The sequence below is a fragment of the Dendrobates tinctorius genome, unplaced genomic scaffold (assembly GCF_039654945.1).
Source record: "Dendrobates tinctorius isolate UK_male_01 unplaced genomic scaffold, ASM3965494v1 ptg000028l, whole genome shotgun sequence".
Classification (NCBI taxonomy): domain Eukaryota; kingdom Metazoa; phylum Chordata; class Amphibia; order Anura; family Dendrobatidae; genus Dendrobates; species Dendrobates tinctorius.
Genome location: NW_027361696.1, coordinates 12,525,060 through 12,548,864, shown reverse-complemented (window position 1 = coordinate 12,548,864; position 23,805 = coordinate 12,525,060). Strand labels below are relative to the sequence as shown.

At 46.4% G+C, this 23,805-nt stretch overlaps 1 protein-coding gene across 18 annotated transcripts in view; it reads right to left on the bottom strand.

Annotated features, from left to right (window-relative positions):
* The window catches only part of EIF4G3 (eukaryotic translation initiation factor 4 gamma 3), a 125,195-nt gene that overhangs the window by 85,679 nt on the left and 15,711 nt on the right, over positions 1-23,805 (bottom strand). The window contains exon 1 of one of the 18 annotated variants that reach the window (XM_073570180.1): positions 9,279-9,526. The exons of the other annotated variants lie outside the window; for them this stretch is intronic. Coding sequence (XP_073426281.1) covers positions 9,279-9,305 — 27 coding nt within the window. The 5' untranslated portion in view covers positions 9,306-9,526. Of the gene's footprint in view, positions 1-9,278; positions 9,527-23,805 lie in introns of those variants that run through there. 18 annotated transcript variants of the gene reach the window in all.

Sequence of the window (23,805 nt, the reverse complement as noted above, 5' to 3'; positions counted from 1 at the left end):
CTAAACTAAGCAAAATAGCTAAACTAGAGGTTTTCGGTGAATGGGAGGGATTTTGTCATTGACCCAAATAATGAATCAATCCACAGTTTTGATCAGATTCACTCTGGGTTTGGCATGCCACACAGAGCCTTCTATCAGTATTTGCAGCTTCTTCACGCCTTCCAGACACAAATTAATACTACTAAGGTAAATATCACTAATCACTATATCTTAGAATTAAATCGCTACAACATCTAATACGAAGGGCCTTATTTCCACCATTTACAGGATATTATTACCCTTATACTCGTGTCTAGATCAAGCATCCCATGTTGGTCAGATCAAAGTGTGAAGAGCATGTCGGCCCCATACCTGAAGAACAATGGAATGAAATACTAGAAACAACACCTATACTATCTTTATCTGTGTCCCAGAGAATGCCCCAAATCTTCCTTATTCACAGGGTATACAAGACACCTACTATATTGTTTAAAATTGGGGCTCGGACTGAAGACTTATGTCTGAGATACGGTACGAATGGGGCCCATCTGATGCATATGCTATGGGAATGTGTTGATATAGGCCACTACTGGGTGGGGGTGACCTCCCTGATTAAACGAGTATTCGGGACACATACAACTTGATCCTAGAGTATGCATGCTGGGCCTTCTGGGGGTAGATTTAAGATCCCCTGTGCCTTCCGCCATTCTGAGAATACAGTTTTTGGCCAGGAATTTGTTAACATTGCACTGGTTAGACCGTAATCCCCCAACATTATACCATATGACTGGAGAGAGGTACTTACATTAAAAGGAATTCAATAAAAAAAGTTTATAAATATATGGAAACGGTGGCTGGTCACCCCTGGGGTGGCATCTGTGGACCTACTCAGAATAACTGTACTGGCTATTTTGGTTTTTCAAATATTGAATGTTGAGGACATACAGATGTCAATCATTTTCTGTTCGTAAACATGTTGCTAGTGAACATACAACCAATACTAGTTTTGGTATAATCCCTGTATTTAATAACGTGTCACCAGTCTTTGGGAAAATCTTCATATGGACAAAATTGTTAACTGTTTGTCATGGACTATATAAACTTTAAGGGTTAAACTTGTTTATTAAGTTTATAGCGCTTGTACTATAATGTATAATGTGTATAATTGCTTATAAAATCAAATCATCAATAAAAATGATGTGATTAAAAAAAATAAAATCGTTTTTTCAAGCTGGTGTTATGAAGTAAAATAATTTACTGAGATAATGACTTTTGGGTTTTCATTGGCTGTAAGCCATAATCATCAACATTAACAGAAATAGACACCTGAAATAGATCACTCTGTAATGACTCTATAATATATGAAGAACTGAAATAAATTCACTTTCTGATGATATTCTAATTTTGTGAGATGCACCTGTATATCCCACCACACAGAGGGGGGCTACAGCCTGCAGCATTATAGTACCCAGATATATCCCACCACACAGCGGGGGGCTACAGCCTGCAGCATTATAGTACCCAGATATATCCGACCACACAGCGGGGGGCTACAGCCTGCAGCATTATAGTACCCAGATATATCCCACCACACAGCGGGGGCTACAGCCTGCAGCATTATAGTACCCAGATATATCCCACCACACAGCGGGGGGCTACAGCCTGCAGCATTATAGTACCCAGATACATCCCACCACACAGCGGGGGGCTACAGGCTGCAGCATTATAATACCCAGATACATCCAACCACACAGCGGGGGGCTACAGCCTGCAGCATTATAGTACCCAGATATATCCCACCACACAGCGGGGGGCTGCAGCCTGCAGCATTATAGTACCCAGATACATCCCACCACACAGCGGGGGGCTACAGGCTGCAGCATTATAATACCCAGATACATCCAACCACACAGCGGGGGGCTACAGCCTGCAGCATTATAGTACCCAGATATATCCCACCACACAGCGGGGGGCTACAGCCTGCAGCATTATAGTACCCAGATATATCCCACCACACAGCGGGGGCTACAGCCTGCAGCATTAGGGTACGTGCACACGCTGCGGAATCCGCTGCGGATTAATCCGCACGGATTTTGCAAAAACCGCAGATAAGCCGCAGGTCCAAAGACCTGCGGATTATCTGCGGTTTTGTCCTGCGGATTCACTATCTCCACAATGGTGGAGATAAGAACCCGCAGCGGTTTCCGCAGAAAGAATTGACATGCAATTCTTTCTGCGGATTCAAAACCGCAGCAAATCCGCGCGGTTTTTTCCGCAGCGTCGGCACAGCGTTTTTTTTTTTACCATTCAAATGAATGGTACTGTACACCGCAGCTAAAACTGCTGCGTGTCCGCAGCGGCCAAAACCGCTGCGGAAACGCAGCGGAATCTGCAGCGTGTGCACACAGCCTTATAGTACCCAGATATATCCCACCACACAGCGGGGGGCTACAGACTGCAGCATTATAGTACCCAGATATATCCCACCACATAGCGGGGGGCTACAGCCTGCAGCATTATAGTACCCAGATATATCCCACCACACAGCGGGGGGCTACAGCCTGCAGCATTATAGTACCCAGATATATCCCACCACACAGCGGGGGGCTGCAGCCTGCAGCATTATAGTACCCAGATATATCCCACCACACAGAGGGGGGCTACAGCCTGCAGCATTATAATACCCAGATATATCCCACCACACAGCGGGGGGCTACAGCCTGCAGCATTATAGTACCCAGATATATCCCACCACACAGCGGGGGGCTACAGCCTGCAGCATTATAGTACCCAGATATATCCCACCACACAGCGGGGGGCTACAGCCTGCAGCATTATAGCACCCAGATATATCCCCCACACAGAGGGGGGCTACAGACTACAGCATAATAATACCCAGATATATCCCACCACACAGCGGGGGGCTACAGCCTGCAGCATTATCGTACCCAGATATATCCCACCACACAGAGGGGGGCTACAGCCTGCAGCATTATAGCACCCAGATATATCCCCCACACAGAGGGGGGCTACATACTACAGCATTATAGTACCCAGACATATCCCACCACACAGCGGGGGGGCTACAGCCTGCAGCATTATAATACCCACATATATCCCACCACACAGCGGGGGGCTACAGACTGCAGCATTATAGTACCCAGATATATCACACCACACAGAGGGGGGCTACAGCCTGCAGCATTATAGTACACAGATATATCCCACCACACAGCGGGGGGGCTACAGCCTGCAGCATTATAGCACCCAGATATATCCCACCACACAGAGGGGGGCTACAGAATGCAGCATTATAGTACCCAGATATATCCCACCACACAGCGGGGGGCTACAGCCTGCAGCATTATAGTACCCAGATGTATCCCACCACACAGAGGGGGCTACAGCCTGCAGCATTATAGTACCCAGATGTATCCCACCACACAGAGGGGGCTACAGCCTGCAGCATTATAGTACCCAGATACATCCAACCACACAGCGGGGGGCTACAGACTGCAGCATAATAGTACCCAGATATATCCCACCACACAGAGGGGGGCTACAGCCTGCAGCATTATAGTACCCAGATGTATCCCACCACACAGAGGGTGGCTACAGCCTGCAGCATTATAGCACCCATATATATCCCACCACACAGAGGGGGGCTACAGCCTGCAGCATTATAATACCCACATATATCCCACCACACAGCGGGGAGCTACAGCCTGCAGCATTATAGTACCCAGATATATCCCACCACACAGCGGGGGGCTACAGCCTGCAGCATTATAATACCCAGATACATCCAACCACACAGCGGGGGGCTACAGACGGCAGCATTATAGTACCCAGATATATCCCACCACACAGCGGGGGGCTACAGCCTGCAGCATTATAGTACCCAGATGTATCCCACCACACAGAGGGGGCTACAGCCTGCAGCATTATAGTACCCAGATATATCCCACCACACAGCGGGGGGCTACAGCCTGCAGCATTATAGTACCCAGATGTATCCCACCACACAGAGGGGGCTACAGCCTGCAGCATTATAGTACCCAGATGTATCCCACCACACAGAGGGGGCTACAGCCTGCAGCATTATAGTACCCAGATACATCCAACCACACAGCGGGGGGCTACAGACTGCAGCATAATAGTACCCAGATATATCCCACCACACAGAGGGGGGCTACAGCCTGCAGCATTATAGTACCCAGATGTATCCCACCACACAGAGGGTGGCTACAGCCTGCAGCATTATAGCACCCATATATATCCCACCACACAGAGGGGGGCTACAGCCTGCAGCATTATAATACCCACATATATCCCACCACACAGCGGGGAGCTACAGCCTGCAGCATTATAGTACCCAGATATATCCCACCACACAGCGGGGGGCTACAGCCTGCAGCATTATAATACCCAGATACATCCAACCACACAGCGGGGGGCTACAGACGGCAGCATTATAGTAGCCAGATATATCCCACCACACAGAGGGGGGCTACAGCCTGCAGCATTATAGTACCCAGATATATCCCCCACACAGCTGGGGGCTACAGCCTGCAGCATTATAGTACCCAGATATATTCCACCACACAGAGGGGGGCTACAGCCTGCAGCATCATAGTACCCAGATATATCCCACCACACAGCGGGGGGCTACAGCCTGCAGCATTATAGTACCCAGATATATCCCACCACACAGCGGGGGCTACAGCCTGCAGCATCATAGTACCCAGATATATCCCACCACACAGCGGGGGGCTACAGCCTGCAGCATTATAGTACCCAGATATATCCCACCACACAGAGGGAGGCTACAGCCTGCAGCATTATAGTACCCAGATATATCCCACCACACAGCGGGGGGCTACAGAGGGCAGCATTATAGTACCCAGATATATCCCACCACACAGCGGGGGGCTACAGCCTGCAGCATTATAGTACCCAGATATATCCCACCACACAGAGGGGGGCTACAGCCTGCAGCATTATAGTACCCAGATATATCCCACCACACAGCGGGGGGCTACAGCCTGCAGCATTATAGTACCCAGATATATCCCACCACACAGCGGGGGGCTACAGCCTGCAGCATTATAGTACCCAGATACATCCCACCACACAGCGGGGGGCTACAGCTTGCAGCATTATAGTACCCAGATATATCCCACCACACAGCGGGGGGCTACAGCCTGCAGCATTATAGTACCCAGATATATCCCACCACACAGAGGGGGGCTACAGCCTGCAGCATTATAGTACCCAGATATATCCCACCACACAGAGGGGGGCTACAGACTGCAGCATTATAGTACCCAGATATATCCCACCACACAGAAGGTGGGCTACAGACGGCAGCATTATAGTACCCAGATATATCCCACCACACAGAGGGGGACTACAGAAGGCAGCATTATAGTACCCAGATATATCCCACCACACAGCAGGGGGCTACAGCCTGCAGCATTATAGTACCCAGATATATCCCACCACACAGAGGGGGGCTACAGACTGCAGCATTATAGTACCCAGATATATCCCACCACACAGAGGGGGGCTACAGACTGCAGCATTATAGTACCCAGATATATCCCCCACACAGAGGGGGGCTACAGACTGCAGCATTATAGTACCCAGATATATCCCACCACACAGCGGGGGGCTACAGCCTGCAGCATTATAATACCCAGATATATCCCACCACACAGCGGGGGGCTACAGCCTGCAGCATTATAGTACCCAGATGTATCCCACCACACAGAGGGTGGCTACAGCCTGCAGCATTATACTGTAGCACCCAGATATATCCCACCACATAGCTGTTGGCTGCAGCCTGCAGCATTATAGTATCCAGATATATCCCACCACACAGTGGGGGCTTCAGCCTGCAGCATTATAGTAATAATAATCTCCATATATAAAAATGAATGTATGTGTGTGTGTGCGCGCATCAGCCACGCCCTCTCCACATATCCCCACCCAATCAATAAGCATCTTTCATTTCACAAGAGCTGTTTAAAAGCTGAGCTGTGATTGGTTGCTATGAGCAACAGTTTTTCCACTTCACAACTCCTCAACAGAGAGTGACCAGGTGGGAGAAATCTAGCATTCCCAGGCACATAAGCTCCCAGCCATTGTCTGCCCCCCAGAAAGGAGCAGAGGGCACATGACAGAAATTAATCACCCCCTCCCGTGCCTACATACCCATCACACATCCTCCATCTCATAGGCAAATCTTCCCTCTTAAAGGTATCTCCGGTATGGAAGTTAGGGCAAATCTACTCTGCACTCTAGTTCTGACCCCAGGCCCCTCTTAAAGGGATCCCCGGTATGGAAGTTAGGACCGTTCCACTCAGCGCTCTGGTTCTGACCGCAGACCTTTCTTAAAGCGATCCCCAGTATGGAAGTGAGGGCAATCCACTCTGCGCTCTGATTCTGACCCCAGGCTTCTATTAAAGGAATCATTGGTATGGAAGTCAGGGTAAATCCTAAATCCATCCAGCGCTTTGGTTCTGACCCCAGGACCCTCTTAAAGGGATCCCTGGTATGGAAGTCAGAGCAAATCCATCCAGCGCTTTGGTTTTGACCCCAGGCCTCTCTAAAAGGGATCTCCGGTATGGAAGTTAGGCCCGTTCCACTCAGCTCTGTGGTTCTGACCCCAGTTTCTCTTAAAGGGATCATTGGGTATGGAATTTAGGGCAAGTCCACTCTGTGCTTTGGTACTGACCCCAGGCCTTTCTTAAAGGGATCTCCGGTATGGAAGTTAGGGCAAATCCCTCAGCGCTCTGATTCTGACCCCAGGGTTCTATTAAAGAGATCCTCGCTATGGAAGTTAAGGAAAATCCACTCAGCGCTCTGGTTCTGACCCAAGTCCCCTCTTAAAGGGATCCCCGGTATGGAAGGGAGGGCAAATCCACTCTGCGCTTTGGTATTGACCCCAGGCCTCTTAAAGGGATCTACGGTATGGAAGTTATGGTAAATACCTCTGCGCTCTGATTCTCACCCCAGGCTTCTATTAAAGGGATCATTGGTATGGAAGTCAGGGAAAATCCACTCAGCACTCTGGTTCTGACGCCAGGCCTCTCTTAAAAGGATCCCCGGTATGGAAGTTAGGGCAATTCCACTCAGCGTTCTGGTTCTGACCCCAGGCTCTCTTAAAGGGATCTCCTGTATAGAAGTTAGGGCAAATCCCTCAGTGCTCTGATTCTGACCCCAGGGTTCTATTAAAGGGATCATTGGTATGCAAGTCAGGTCAGGGCAAATCCACTCAGCGCTCTGGTTCTGATCCCAGTCTCTCATAAAAGGGATCCTGGGTATGGAAGTGAGGGCAACTCCACTCTGCGCTTTGGTACTGACCCCAGGCCTCTCTTAAAGGGATCCCCGGTATGGAAGTTAGGACCGTTCCACTTAGCGCTCTGGTTCTGACCCCAGGCTGATGGGGGATATTAGGGGTAGTAGTCCTGTGGCTCTGGCTGACAGGATGATGTGGGATATTAGGGGTAGTAGTCCGGTGGCTCTGGCTGACGGGACGATGTGGGATATTAGGAGTAGTAGTCCGGTGGCTCTGGCTGATGGGATGATGTGGGATATTGGAAGTAGTAGTCCGGTGGCTCTGGCTGACGGGATGATGTGGGATATTAGTGGTAGTTGTCCGGTGGCTCTGGCTGACGGGATGATGTGTGATATTAGGGGTAGTAGTCCGGTTGCTCTGGCTGACGGGATAATGTGGGATATTAGGGGTAGTAGTCCGGTGGCTCTGGCTGATGGGATGATGTGGGATATTAGGGGTTGTTGTCCGGTAGCTCTGGCTGACGGGATGATGTGGGATATTATAGTGAATGTGGCTATGCGGAGTGGGTGGGGCTCTACACTCAGTGTGTGTATATATATATATATATATATATATATATATATATATATATATACACACATACACACACACACACACATACAGTATATATAATTTGTTATAACTAACCGTAGTTAGTTACTATGCCCGGGCAGCGCCGGGCTCTTCAGCTAGTAATAATAATAATCTTTATTTATATAGCGCCAACATGTTCTGCAGCGCTTTACAGTTTAACAGTTTCAAAACACAAAGTCATAAGTAACAACGTTAACAATACAATAATTAAAGCAAAATAAAACCCAGATATATCCCACCACACAGCGAGGGGCTACAGCCTGCAGCATTATAGTACCCATATATATCCCACCACACAGAGGGGGGCTACAGCCTGCATTATAGTAGCCAGATATATCCCACAATACAGCAGGGGGCTATAACAGGCTGCAGCAGCATTATAGTACCCAGATATATCCCATCACACAGTGGGGGGCTTCAGTCTGTAGCATTATCGTACCCAGATATATCCACAACACAGATCCACAACACAGCAGGGGGCTACAGGCTGCAGCATTATAGTACCCGGATATATCCCACCACACAGCGGGGGGCTACAGCCCGCATTATAGTACCCATATATATCCCACCACAGAGCGGGGGGTTTCAGCCTGCAGCATTATAGTATCCAGTTATATCCCACCACACAGCGGTGGGCTACAGCCTGCAGCATTATAATACCCAGATATATCCCACCACACAGCGGTGGGCTACAGCCTGCAGCATTATAATACCCAGATATATCCCACCACACAGCGGGGGCTACAGCCTGCAGCATTATAGTACCCAGATATATCCCACCACACAGCGGGGGCTACAGCCTGCAGCATTATAGTACCCAGATATATCCCACCACACAGCGGGGGGCTACAGCCTGTACCATTATAGCACCCAGATATATCCCACCAGAGGGTGGGGGGCTACAGCCTGAAGAATTATAGTACCTAGATATATCCCACCACAACTCGGTGGTTACAGCTCAATAAACACATTGTCCACAAAAGATTGTTACAGAGCTGTACACACCGACAATATCCACAACGACTGGAAGATGCACATAGAAGATGCACATAGAAGATGCACATAGCCCCTGACAAGAGCAGAGAACACTGGAAGATATCAAATCCACCCCCCACCAATATTTCATACGCCCAACCCAGGGGCAAAATCACGGCTGAATGGAAGCTACAACTTCCGTCGGACAATGAACAGACCACTGGATGAGATAATATAGTATTTGACAAGGTATAAGACCGCCGCACTCAGTCACTGTATAGGGGGGCTCTTATTTTCTGGTAAGAGTTGGGCAGGTGAGTGGGGCACAATGTATTATGGAGCACAATTACACCACATGCAACATACAGGGCGGTGGGGGCCCTTTTACCTGAACGTAAACTCCCGGCTTCCCCATCACGGTCACAGCTGGATCACTGATTGTATATTCAGAGTGAAGAGTAAGAGAAAGAGTCCGGATGTTACAACATGGAGCCAACAGCGCAAAACATCCTCCACCACCTGGAGGATCTCTTCAATCTAAATAAGGGGACGACCAGAAAGATCATATGGCCAAAGGGCAGCTCTGGCTCCTCTGTCACCGCACACTCGGGGCAGTGGTGGCTCCTCTGTCACTGCACACCTGGGTTCACTGTTCTCCAGCTCTGTGTTCTGCAGACTCATGTACCCCCGCTGTTGAAGAATGACAGCAGAGACATAATCCAGACACACAGAACGGGGTTACTCCAGGTCAGAACACCATGTCTTGTCAGGAGCTTCACTTCTACACAGAATGTACACAAGCACATTGCACAACCTTAACCGACAGTGGGGGCCGGAAGGGACACTCCAGACTGTCAACCCTCACTGACAGAGGGGGCCCAGGAGGGAAACTCCAGACTGTCAACCCTCACCGATAGAGGGAGCCAAGGAGCCCAGGAGGGAAACTCCAGACCGTCAACCCTCACCGACAGAGGCGGCCCAGGAGGAATACTCCAGACTGTCAACCCTTACCGACAGAGGGAGCCCTGAAGGGACACTCCAGACTGACAACCCTCACCGACAGAGGGGGCCCAGGAGGGAAACTCCAGACTGTCAACCCTCACCAACAGAGGGGCCCCGAAGGGACACTCCAGACTGTCAACCATGAGCCCGCAAGGGACACTAAAGACTGACAACCCTCACCGACAGAGAGGGCCCGGAAGAGACTCACCAGACTATCAACCCTCACCGACAGATGGGCCCGGGAAGGACACTTTAGACTGTCAACCCTGACAGAGGGTGCCAGAAGGGACACTAGACACTAACAACCCTCACCAACAGAGGGAGCCCGGAAGAGACACTCCAGACTGTCAATCCTCACCGAAAGTGGGGGCCCGGAAGGGACACTACAGACTGTCAGATGGATGGACCCGCAAGGGACACTAGAGACTGACAACCCTCACTGACAGAGGGGGCCCGGAAGAGACACTCAAGACTGTCAACCCTAACTGACAGAGGGGACCAGAAGGGACACTCCAGACAGACAACCCTCACCGAGAGCGAAGGAAAACACTCCAGCAGACTGACAACCGTCACCGAGAGCGCAGGGGGCACTCCAGCAGACTGACAACCCTCACCGAGAGCACAGGGAGCACTCCAGCAGATTGACATCCCTCACAGAGAGCGCAGGGGGACACTCCAGCAGACTGACAACCCTCACAGAGAGCGCAGGGGGCACTCCAGCAGAAAGACAACCCTCACCGAGAGCACAGGGGGCACTCTGGCAGATTGACAACCCTCACAGAGAGCGCAGAGGGCACTCCAGCAGACTGACAACCCTCACCGAGAGTGCAGGGGGATACTCGAGCAGACTGACAGCCATCATTGAGAGAGCAGGTGGACACTCCAGCAGACTGACAGCCATTATTGAGAGAGAAAGGGGAAACTCCAGCAGACTGACAGCCATCATCGAGAGAGCAGGTGGACACTCCAGCAGACTGACAGCTATCATCGAGAGAGCAGGTGGAGACTCCAGCAGACTAACAGCCATCATCGAGAGAGCAGGTGGAGACTCCAGCAGACCAATAACCCTCACCTAGATAGCAGGATCCAGAGGTAAACTGGGTCAGTCTTTTCAAAGCCATGAAAACCTAAGGGTAAGTGCACACGTTGCGGATTGTGCTGCAGATTTTTCTGCGCAGATTTCGCAAAATCCGCAGGTAAATCCGCAGGTCAAAAGGCCTGCGGTTTATGTGCGGATTAGCCTGCGGTTTTACACCTGATCATGGAGCAGATGTAAAACCGCTGCGGAATCGGCACAAAGAATTGACATGCTGCAGATTAGAAACCGCAGCAAATCCGCGTGGAAAAAAGCCGCAGCATATGCACCTTTTTTTGTTTATCATATATTTTAATGGTACTATACACTGCAGCAGAAACTGCTGCGGATCCGCAGGGCCAAAACCGCTGCGGATCCGCAGCAGAATCCGCAGCGTGTGCACATACCGATACTAAAGGTAACAATGGGGCCTGAAATCACATCTCTCCAATATAACGGCCTGCAAACAAATACACATTGAGAGTCTGCAGCAAATCTTCCCCCCCAATCACCACCTCCAACAACTTCACTGACACCAAGGGACAGATAAGTGTCACCTTTTTAGGTACAATGCAGACAGAATTGCGGAGCAACCAGATCTGTGGGTGCAGATGATCCAGCAAACATTCTGGGAACACGTTACACCATTCAGCTGCGGTACTGGATCTTCTCACAAATATGGTGCTTCGGTCACAACAGGTTGGTGAGAAAAACCTCAGGAATGATCACTAGAGACCACCCCTGGTCACAGGACCCTCACAATGACAATGTTGAACAAGAAGCAATAGAGAGATGAGAAGCATAAAGTGATCTGTATGACTACAGTGACACATAGTAACAAATCTCCAGCCCTGACTGAGATCAGCACAGACCCCCAGGACAGCAGCAGCAGACACCACCTCCTGCTGAACTCAGCTACAGGTCACAGTAGGAAACCAAAACAGCAGTCACCGGGATCATGCAACATCATCCACGAGACCCCTGCTAAATATACAAAGAAGGGCATAACCATGGGACAGAGCAGCAATGTCAGGTGTCAGTGGAGTCATCCTGCACCCCCACTGTCAGCAACGTCACCTAATACCCCCAGAGTTATTATCCAGTCTCGAGTGTCAGCATTATCACACACCCCCAGTGTCATTATCCCATACCCCGGGTGTCAGCATCATTAACCTGTACCCAGTGTCCATATTGTTTCTCTGTGTCACACAAACACGTATGTAGATGGACAATATTGAAGGAAGTATAAGGCTGTGTGCCCACGTTGCGTTTTTTTTAAGCGTTTCTGCTGCAGCAGAAACGCTTAAAAAACGCTAACAAAACGCATTCCCATGCAATCCTATGGGATTCCGCAGTTGCTGTGCTAATGCTGCAGATTTTTCCTCGGAGGAATCGCATAGCGGTAAAATCCGCAGCATGTCCATTATTTCTGCGGAATCAAGGGGATTCCGCACACATAGGATTGTATTGAAACGCTTACTTTACGCATGTGGCTATGCCCACCATGCGTGTTGTGAGCGCTTCATGTGCGGATGGTACCCAGGGTCTGGAGGAGGAGAGACACTCCTCCAGGCCCTGGGTACCAGAATCCTGTTAACAATAGAATTAAAATAAAAAATAGAAATATACTTACCCTCTGTCGGCCCCCAAAGTCCTCCCGGCCCTCATGGCGCTGCCAGGAACTTCCGTTCCCAGGGATGCATTACGAGAATGACCTCTGATGACAGCGGTCTCGCGTGATGCTACGTCATCAGAGGTGATTGTCGCAAGGCATCCCTGGGAACGGAAGTTGCCGGCAGCGCCATGAGGGCCGGGAGGACTTCGGGGACCGACAGAGGGCAAGTATTTTTTTAAATTATTTTTAACATTCTCTTTTACTATTGAGGCTGCATAGGCAGCCTCAATAGTAAAAAGTTGGTCACACTTGTCAAGCACCAACCTGTCAATCACTTTTCCAAGCGATGCTTCAAATCGCTTGGAAAAGCGCAAGCATTCTGCAAGCTAAAAACGCTTGCAAAACGCTTGTGTTTTGCGGGAAAACGGCGGTGAGTTGCGGAAATGCTGCAGACAATTCCGCAGCATTTCTGCAACGTGGGCACATAGTCTTAGGGTACTGTCACACTTAGCGATGCACCAGCGATCCCGACCAGCGATATGACGTGGTCAGGATTGCTGGTGCATCGCTAAGTGGTCGCTAGTGAGCTGCCACACGGGCAGATCTCACCAACGACATCGGGACGGTCAGGGGTCATTACTTACCTGTCAGACGAGGCGATCCTGACGTCTTCCCGCCCGCGTCCATGCGTTGCTTGTCGGCGCCACAGGAAGCCCAGCAGGAAGCTGACGACGAGAAACGGTCCAGGACGTTCTCGCACGATTAGCGATAACCAGTGGGGGAGCCGGTCGGAGGTATCAGACATAGCGATATCGCTAGCAATATTGCTATAACGTCACAAAAACCAGTGACGTTATTGCGATATTGCTAGCGATATCGCTTAGTGTGACAGGCCCTTTAGAGCCTCAATTTTGAGCTTGTGTGACACAAAGGTCAGAGGTGCTGTGATTATTAAGTGGAATTTCCCTGTGTCCTGAAGGCAATACTGACACATTCCCACCGTGGGGGGGATCCACTGTCTCATGTATAGGCAGATGGCAAGCAGAGTGTTCGCCTAGAGAAACCAATCAGGTTTTGTTTAAGCCCCTCTACTTCTACTTGATTGGTCAGAAAGGGCGACTTGCTCACCATACAGAGGAGAAACCGCCGAAAAGTAGGAGGAAGCAAATTTCAGCAGACACAGCGTACAACAGACACTAGAGTGTAATACCTGTATATATTGTGGGGGAAATAAGTTTTTGATCCCTTGCTGATTTTGTAAGTTTTCCCACTGACAAAGACAGGAACAGTCTATGATTTTAAGGGTAGGTTAATTTTACCATTGAGAGATAATAGAATATTAGAAATAAAATTCAGAAAATCACATTGTATAAATTATATAAATTGATTTGCATTTTGCAGTGAGAAATAAGTATATGATCCCTCTGGCAATCAAGACATAACACTTGGTGGCAAAACCCTTGTTGGCAAAATCCTTGTTGGCAAGCCCAGCAGTGAAACGTTTTTTGTAGTTGATGATGGGTTTTGCGCACGTCAGGAGGAATTTTGGTCCACTCCTCTTTGCAGATCTTCTCTAAATCATTAAGATTTTGAGGCTGTCTGTCATGATCCCAGTGCAGGTTTTTGAGCTGCACGTCAGGGGTTAATGTCTGGAGCTCAGTGCAGGTTTTGACCTGCACACCTGGGGTTAATGATTGTGGCCTCTCTATGGTTCTGGGAGAGCTTCTTAAACCCCTGGGAAGCTCCAATCCCTGCCAGTTATACTTTTGCCTTTGGCTGAGTGTGCTGACCTCTGTGTGCCTGTTCGTTGTTATAGCTTGTTTATATGGTTCTGACCCAGTTCTGTTTCCCGTTGTGAGTTTGCCTGTTGATTCTGTACTTCGTTACCCTCCCTGTGTATGACTCATTGCCTGTGATCTGACTCTCTGCTTGCCCCTCTTGTACCTTGCAGCTACCTCTGTGTATGATTCATTGGCTACGTCCTGACTATCCTCCCTGTCTATGCCCCTTGGTAACTTTGTCTCGCAGTTACCCTGCTAGGAGTTCTCGTGCAGCTCCTAGCTCTCTGGAGTTTAGGCCACGCCCCCAGCAGTCACGTGCTTCAGGTCCTGCTGTTCTGAAGTACGCACCAACTCGGCTGGTGCCCGCTCCACAGGTATCTTTGAGCACAGTTCGCTTTACTCAGGACACGCGCACTGGCTCAGTGAGCAAGTGCAGTGCGGTGTTCCTGACACTGTCGCTTGGCAACTTGTAGCTTCAGCTCCCTCCATAAGTTTTCTATGGGATTAAAGTCCAGAGACTGGCTAGGACACACCATGACCTTAATTTGCTTCTTTTTGAGCCACTCCTTTGTTGCCTTGGCTGCATGATTAGGGTCATTATCTTACTGGAAGTCCCAGCCACGACCCACTTTTAATGTTCTGGCGGAAGAAAGGAGGTTGTCACTCAGGATTTTACGGTACATGGCTCCATTCATTCTCCCATTGATGCAGTGAAGTAATCCTGTGCCCTTAGCAGAGAAACACCCCCAAAACATAATGTATCCACCTCCATGCTTGACAGTGGGGATGGTGTTCTTTGGGTCATAGGCAGCATTTCTCTTCCTCCAAACACGGCAAGTTGAGTTAATGCCAGAGGGCTCAATTTTTGTCTCATCTGATCATAGCACCTTCCCCCAATCACTCACAGAATCATCCAGGTGTTCATTGGCAAACTTCAGACGGGCCTGCACATGTGCCTTCTTGAGCAGAGGGACCTTGCGGGCACTGCAGGATTTTAAACCTTTTCGGCGTAATGTGTTACCTTACCAGTGGTTTTCTTGGTGACTGTGGTCCCAGCTGCCTTGAGATCATTAACAAGTTCCCCCCGTGTAGTTTTAGGCTGATCTCTCACCGTCTTCATAATCAAGCATACCCCACGAGGTGAGAGTTTGCATGGTGCCCCAGATCGATGTCGATTGACAGTCATTTTGTATTTCTTCCATTTTCTTACTATTGCACCAACAGTTGTCTCCTCACCCAGCGTTGTACGTATGGTTTTGTAGCCCATTCCAGCTTTGTACAGGTCTGTGATCTTGTCCTTGACATCCATAGAAAGCCCTTTGGTCTTGCCCATGTTGTAGAGGAGAGTCTGACTGATTGAGTCTGTTGACAGGAGTCTTTAATAAAGGTGACTATGTAAGACAGCTATCTTTAATGCAGGTAAGGAGTTGATTAGGAGCATCTAACTGGTCTGTAGGAGCCAAAACTCTTATTGGTTGGTAGGGTATCAAATACTCCTATTTTGACCTTAATGACCAGGCCATTTTTTGCAATTCTGACCAGTGTCCCTTTATGAGGTAATAACTCAGGAACGCTTCAACGGATCCTAGCGATTCTGAGATTGTTTTTTCGTGACATATTGGGCTTCATGTTAGTGGTAAATTTAGGTTGATAATTTTTGCGTTTATTTGTCAAAAAATCAGAAATTTGGTGAAAATTTAGAAAATTTTGCAATTTTCAAATTTTGAATTTTTATTCTGTTAAACCAGAGTTATGTGACACAAAATGGTTAATAAATAACATTTCCCATATGTCTACTTTACATCAGCACAATTTTGGAAACAAAATTTTTTTTGTTAGGAAGTTATAAGGGTTAAAAGTTGACCAGCGATTTCTCATTTTTACAATAAAATTTACAAAACCATTTTTTTTTTAGGGACCACCCTCAAGCTACTCAAAACTACATTCAAGAGGATTATTAACCCTTCAGGTGTTTCACAGGAACTAAAGCAATGTGGAAAGAAAAAATGGACATTTTAATTTTTCCAACAAAAATTTTCTTTTAGCATCAATTTTTTCATTTTCACATGGGAAACAGGATAAAATGGATCCTAAAATTTGTTGGGCAATTTCTCCTGAGTACAACGATACCTCATATGTGTTCATAAACCACTGTTTGGGCGCACGGCACGGCTCAGAAGGGAAGGAGCGCCATTTGACTTTTTGAATGGAAAATATGCTGGAATATTTAGCGGTTGCCATGTCGTGTTTGGAGAGCCCCTGTGTGCATAAACATTGGAGCTCCTCCACAAGTGACCCCATTTTGGAAACTAGACCCCCCAAGGAACTTATCTAGATGCATAGTGATCACTTTGAACCCCCAGCTACTTCACAAATTGATCTGTAAAAAAAAAAAAATACTTTTTTTTCACAAAAATTTTCTTTTAGCCTCAGTTTTTTTCATTTTCACATGGGCAACAGGATAAAATGGATCCTAAAATTTGTTGAGCAATTTCTCCTGAGTGCACAGATACCTCATATGTGGTCATAAACCACTGTTTGGGTGCACGGCATGGCCCGGAAGGCAAGGAGCACCATTTGACTTTTTGAATGGAAAATTAGCTCCAATCGTTATCGGACACCATGTCGCATTTGGAGAGCCCCTGTGCACCTAAACATTGGAGCTCCCCCACAAGTGACCCCATTTTGGAAACTAGACCCCCTAAGGAACTTATCTAGACGTGTAGGGAGCACTTTGAACCCCCAAGTGCTTCACAAAAGTTTATAACACAGAGCAGTGAAAATAAAAAATAATTTTTTTTCCTCAAAAATGATTTTTAGCACACTATTTTTAATTTTCACAAGGCTAACAGGAGAAATTGGACCACAAATCTTGTTGTCCAGTTTGTCCTGAGTACGCTGGTACCCCATATGTGGGGGGGAACCACTGTTTGGGCACACGGCAGGGCTCAGAAGGGAAGGAGCTCCATTTGACTTTTTGAAATGCAAATTACTTCCAATCGTTAGCGGACACCATGTCGTGTTTGGAGAGCCCCTGTGTGCCTAAACATTGGAGCTCCCCCACAAATGACCCCATTTTGGAAACTAGACCCCCTAAGGAACTTATCTAGATGTGTAGTGAGCACCTTGAACCCTCAAGTGCTTCACAAAAGTTTATGACGCAGAGCCGTGAAAATAAAAAAAAAAATTTTTCCCTCAAAAAATTATTTTTTAGTGCGCAATTTTTTATTTTCACAAGGGTACCAGGATAAATTAGACCCCAAAATTTGTTGTCCAGTTTGTCCTGAGTACGCTGGTACCCCACATGTGGGGGGGAACCACTGTTTGGGCACACGTCGGGGCTCGGAAGGGAAGTAGTGACATTTTGAAATGCTGACTTTGATGGAATGGTCTGCGGGTGTCATGTTACATTTGCAGAGCCCCTGATGTACCTAAACTGTGGAACCCCCCCCACAAGTGACCCCATTTTGGAGACTAGACCCCCCAAGGAACTTATCTAGATGTGTGGTGAGCACCTTGAACCCCCAAGTGCTTCACAGAAGTTTATAACGCAGAGACGTGAAAATAAAAAATATTTTTTTTTCCTCAAAAAAAATGATTTTTAGCCAGCAATTTTTTTTTTCACAAGGGTAGCAGGATAAATTGGACGCCAAACGTTGTTGTACAGTTTGTCCTGAGTACGCTGGTGCCCCATATATGGGGGGGAACTATTGTTTGGGCACACGTAAGGGCTCGGAATGGAAGTAGTGGCGTTTTGAAATGCAGACTTTGATGGAATGGTCTGCGGTCGTCATTACGTTTGCAGAGCCACTGATGTGCCTAAACAATAGAAACCCCCCTCAAGTGACCCCATTTTGGAAACTAGACCTCCCAAGTAACTTATCTAGATGCCTGGTGAGCATTTTGGACCCCCAAGTGCTTCACAGAAGTTTATAACGCAGAGACGTGAAAATTAAAAAAAAAAATTTTTCCACAAAAATATTTTTTTAGCCCCCAATTTTTTATTTTCCCAAGGGTACCAGGAGAAATTAGACCCCCAAAGTTGTTGTGCAATTTTTCCTGAGTACGCCGATACCCCATATGTTGGGGTAAACCACTGTTTGGGCACACGTCGGGGCTTGGAAGGGAGGAAGCACCGTTTAACTTTTTGAACGCAAAATTGGCTGGAATCAATGGTTGCACCATGTCGCGTTTGGTGACCCCCTGATGTGCCTAAACAGTGGAAACCCCTCAATTCTAACTCCAGCCCTAACCCCAACACACCCCTAACCACAGCCCTAACCCCAACACATCCCTAACCCTAATTCCAACCCTAACCATAACCCTAACCCCAACAGACCCCGAACCCTAACCATAACCCTAACCATAACCCTAACCATAACCCTAACCATAACCCTAACCCTAATTCCAACCCTAACCCTAATTCCAACCCTAACCCTAATTCCAACCCTAACCCTCTTTCCAACCCTAACCCTCTTTCCAACCCTAACCCTAACCCTCTTTCCAACCCTAACCCTAACCCTCTTTTCAACCCTAACCCTCTTTTCAACCCTAACCCTCTTTTCAACCCTAACCCTAACGGAAAAATAAAAATAAAAATATTTTCTTTATTTTATTAGTTCTGCCTACCTATGGGGGTGATAATCGGGGGGTTTATTTACTTTTTCTTTCATTTTGATCACTGTGAGAGTGATCAAAATGAAAGAATGGAATCTGCAGCCGGCAGATTCGGGCGATGGCGGCGCCCATCATCCGGACCCGAGGGACACCGGAAGGGACGGGGGGACTCAGGAGGTACTGGGGGGGGGTGAGGGGGGGATCGGAGGCTGGCGGGGAGCAGAGGGAATGGGAGGGGGGCAAATGATGACAGCGGCGGCAGATCGCCGCTGTCATTCAGTTGCGGGGGGGCGATCTCCGGTGGGGGGGGTGGAATCGGTGTCTCCAGCCATGTCCGATGCTACAGCAGCGTCGGACATGGCTGGATTGTAATATTTCATCAATTTTCATTGATGAAATATTACTATCGCTCTGATTGGCTGTTTCACTTTTAACAGCCAATCAGAGCGATCGTAGCCACGTGGGGGCGAAGCCACGCCCCCTGTGGTGAATTACAAAGCCCCCTGTATCTGCGGGTCGGGTGACCTTTCAGTGACCCCGGTCACCCGACCCGCATGGGGGCTTTGAAGTCATGACGCCACATAGGCGTCACTGGTCAGATTTGAACCAGGTTTCATGACGCCTATGTGGCGTCATTGGTCGTGAAGGGGTTAATGCAGGTAAGGAGTTGATTAGGAGCATCTAACTGGTCTGTAGGAGCCAAAACTCTTATTGGTTGGTAGGGTATCAAATACTTATTTCTCAGTGGAAAATGCAAATAAGTTTTATAATTTAAACAATGTGATTTTCTGGATTTTATTTCTGATATTCTATATCTCTCAATGTTAAAATGAACCTACCCTTAAAATTATAGACTGTTCATGTCATTGTCAGTGGACACACTAACAAAATCAGCAAGGGGTCAAATACTTATTTCCCCCACTGTATAGTGATGTGGAGTGTAATACTGGTATATATACAGTGATGGCATGTAATACATTATATAATATATATATATATATATATATATATATATATATATATATATATATATATAGTGATGTGGAGTGTAATACCTGTAATAATAATAATAATAAATTTTATTTTTATAGCGCCGACATATTCCGCAGCACTTTACATTTCAGAGGGGATTTGTACAGACAATTGACATTACAGCATAACAATAATCACATACAGTAGATTATAACAAATACCAAGAGGAAAGAGGGCCCTGCTCACAAGCTTACAGTCTATGAGTATCTATCTGTACATATATAGTAATGAGGAGTGTAATACCTGTATATACAGTGCGTTGCGAAAGTATTTGGCTCCCTGGAACTTTTCAACCTTTTCCCACATATCATGCTTCAAACAAAGATACCAAATGTAAATTTTTGGTGAAGAATCAACAACAAGTCGAACACAATTGTGAATTGGAACAAAAGTTATTGGTTATTTTAAATTTTTGTGGAAATTCAAAAACTGAAAAGTGGGGCGTGCAATATTATTCGGCCCCTTTACTTTCAGTGCAGCAAACTCACTCCAGAAGTTCATTGTGGATCTGTGAATGATCCAATGTTGTCCTAAATGACTAATGATAAATATAATCCACCTGTGTGTAATCAAGTCTCCGTATACATGCACCTGCTCTGTGATAGTCTCAGGGTTCTGTTTGAAGCACAGAGAGCATCATGAAGACCAAGGAACACAACAGGCAGGTCCGTGATACTGTTGTGGAGAAGTTTAAAGCCGGATTTGGATACAAAATGATTTCCAAAACTTTAAACATCCCAAGGATCACTGTGCAAGCGATCATATTGAAATGGAAGGAGTATCATACCACTGCAAATCTACCAAGACCCGGCCGTCCCGCTAAACTTTCATCTCAAACAAGGAGAAGACTGATCAGAGATGCAGCCAAGAGGCCCATGATCACTCTGGATGAACTGCAGAGATCCACAGCTGAGGTGGGGCAGTCTGTCCATAGGACAACGATCAGTCGTACACTGCACAAATCTGGCCTTTATAGAAGAGTGGCAAGAAGAAAGCCATTTCTCAAAGATATCCATAAAAAGTGTCATTTAAAGTTTGCAATAAGCCACCTGGGAGAAACACCAAACATGTGGAAGAAGGTACTCTGGTCAGATGAAACCAAAATCAAACTTTTTGGCAACAATGCCAAACGATATGTTTGGCATAAAGGCAACACAGCTCATCACCTTGAACACACCATCCCCACTGTCAAACATGGTGGTGGCAGCATCATGATTTGGGCCTGCTTTTCTTCAGCAGGGACAGGGAAGATGGTTAAAATTGATGGGAAGATGGATGGAGCCAAATACAGGAAAATTCTTGAAGAAAAACTGTTGGAGTCTGCAAAAGACCTAAGACTGGGACAGAGATTTGTCTTCCAACAAGACAATGATCCTAAACATAAAGCAAAATCTACAATGGAATGGTTCACAAATAAACGTATCCAGGTGTTAGAATGGCCAAGTCAAAGTCCAGACCTTAATCCAATCGAGAATCTGTGGAAAGAGCTGAAAAATGCTGTTCACAAACGATCTCCATCAAACCTCACTGAGCTCGAGCTGTTTGCCAAGGAAGAATGGGCAAGAATTTCAGTCTCTCGATGTACAAAACTGATAGACATACCCCAAGCGACTTGCAGCTGTAATCGCAGTAAAAGGTGGCGCAACAAAGTATTAAGTTAAAGGGGCCGAATAATATTGCACGCCCCACTTTCAGTTTTTGAATTTCCACAAAAATTTAAAATAACCAATAAATTTCGTTCAACTTCACAATTGTGTCCCACTTGTTGATTCTTCACCAAAAATTTACATTTGGTATCTTTAAGTTTGTAGCATGATATGTGGGAAAAGGTTGAAAAGTTCCAGGGAGCCAAATACTTTCGCAAGGCACTGTATAGAGATGTGGAGTGTAATACCTGTATATACAGTGATGTGGAGTGTAATACCTGTATATACACAGTGATGTAGAGTGTCATACCTGTATATATACTGTGATGTGGAGTGTAATACCTGTATATACACAGTGATGTAGAGTGTAATACCTGTATACATACAGTGATGTGGAGTGTCATACCTGTATATATACTGTGATGTGGAGTGTAATACCTGTATATACACAGTGATGTAGAGTGTAATACCTGTATACATACAGTGATGTGGAGTGTCATACCTGTATACAAACTGTGATGTGGAGTGTCATACCTGTATATACATATATATATATATATACATAGTGATGTGGAGTGTCATACCTGTATATATAGTGATGTGGAGTGTCATACCTGTGTGTGTGTATATATATATATATATATATATATATATATATATATATATATAGGGATGCGGAGTGTCATATATATATATATATATATATATATATATATATATATATATATATATATATATATATAGTGATGGGGAGTGTTATACCTACCTGTATATATAAATCAAAAATAAGGGCAGCACTACGAAAATTATACAATTGGTGCAAAACCTATTCAGCAGTGTCCAAACAGCTGAGTTAATAAAAAATAAAAAAATAGGCAGCAATCCAAATTAAAAGTGCTGAGGATCAGTAAAGTATCCAGTTTTTTCACCTTTAATTTGGAGTGCTGCCTATTTTTTATTTTTTTTACCTGTATATATAGTGATGTGGAGTGTCATACCTGTATATACTGTACATAGCTCAAAAAAATAAAAGGAACACTTAAATAACAACAGAATATAACTCCAAGTAAATCAAACTTCTGTGAAATCAAACAGTCCACTAAGGGTATGTGCACACGCTGCGGATTCTGCTGCGGATCCGCAGCAGAATTAGCTGCGTTGTACAGTACCATTATATCCTATGGAAAATGGAAACCGCAGTGCAGACAGTTTGGAATTTTATGCACGGTTTTTGCTGCGGTTTCCAATTCGCAGAAAGAATTGACATAGAATCATAGAACTGTAGAGTTGGAAGGGACCTCCTGGGCCATCTGGTCCAACCCCCTGCTCAAAGCAGGATTCCCTAAATCATCCCAGTCAGATGTCTGTCCAGCCTCTGTTTGAAGACTTCCATTGAAGGAGAACTCACCACTTCTCGTGGCAGCCTGTTCCACTCATTGATCACTCTGTCAAAAAGTTTTTTCTAATATCTAATCTGTGTCTCCTCCCATTCAGTTTCATCCCATTGCTTCTAGTCTTTCCTTGTGCAAATGAGAATAAAGTTGATCCTTCTACAATGTGACAGCCCTTGAGATATTTGTAGACAGCTATTAAGTCTCCTCTCAGTCTTCTCTTTTGCAAACTAAACATTCCCAAATCCTGCAACCTTTCCTCATAAGACAGGGTTTGCAGACCGGTCACCATTCTGGTCGCTCTTTTCTGAACTTGCTCCAGTTTGTTGATGTCTTTTTTAAAATGTGGTGCCCAAAACTGGACACAATATTCCAGATGAGGTCTGACCAAAGAGGAGTAGAGGGAAATAATGACTCCACGTGATCTAGACTGTATGCTTCTGTTAATACATCCTAGAATTGCATTTGCCTTTTTTGCTGCTGCATCACACTGTTGACTCATATTCAGTCTGTGATCTATTAGTATACCCAAGTCTTTTTCACATGTGCTGTCACTTAGCCCTATTCCTCCCATTCTGTATATGCTTTTTTCATTTTTATTGCCCAGATGTAGTACTTTGCATCTCTCCCTGTTAAAAACCATTCTGTTAGTTGCTGCCCACTCCTCCAGTTTATTTAAATCTTTTTGAATCCTCTCTCTCTCTCTTCTCTAGTATTAGCTATCCCTCCTAGCTTTGTGTCATCAGCAAATTTAAT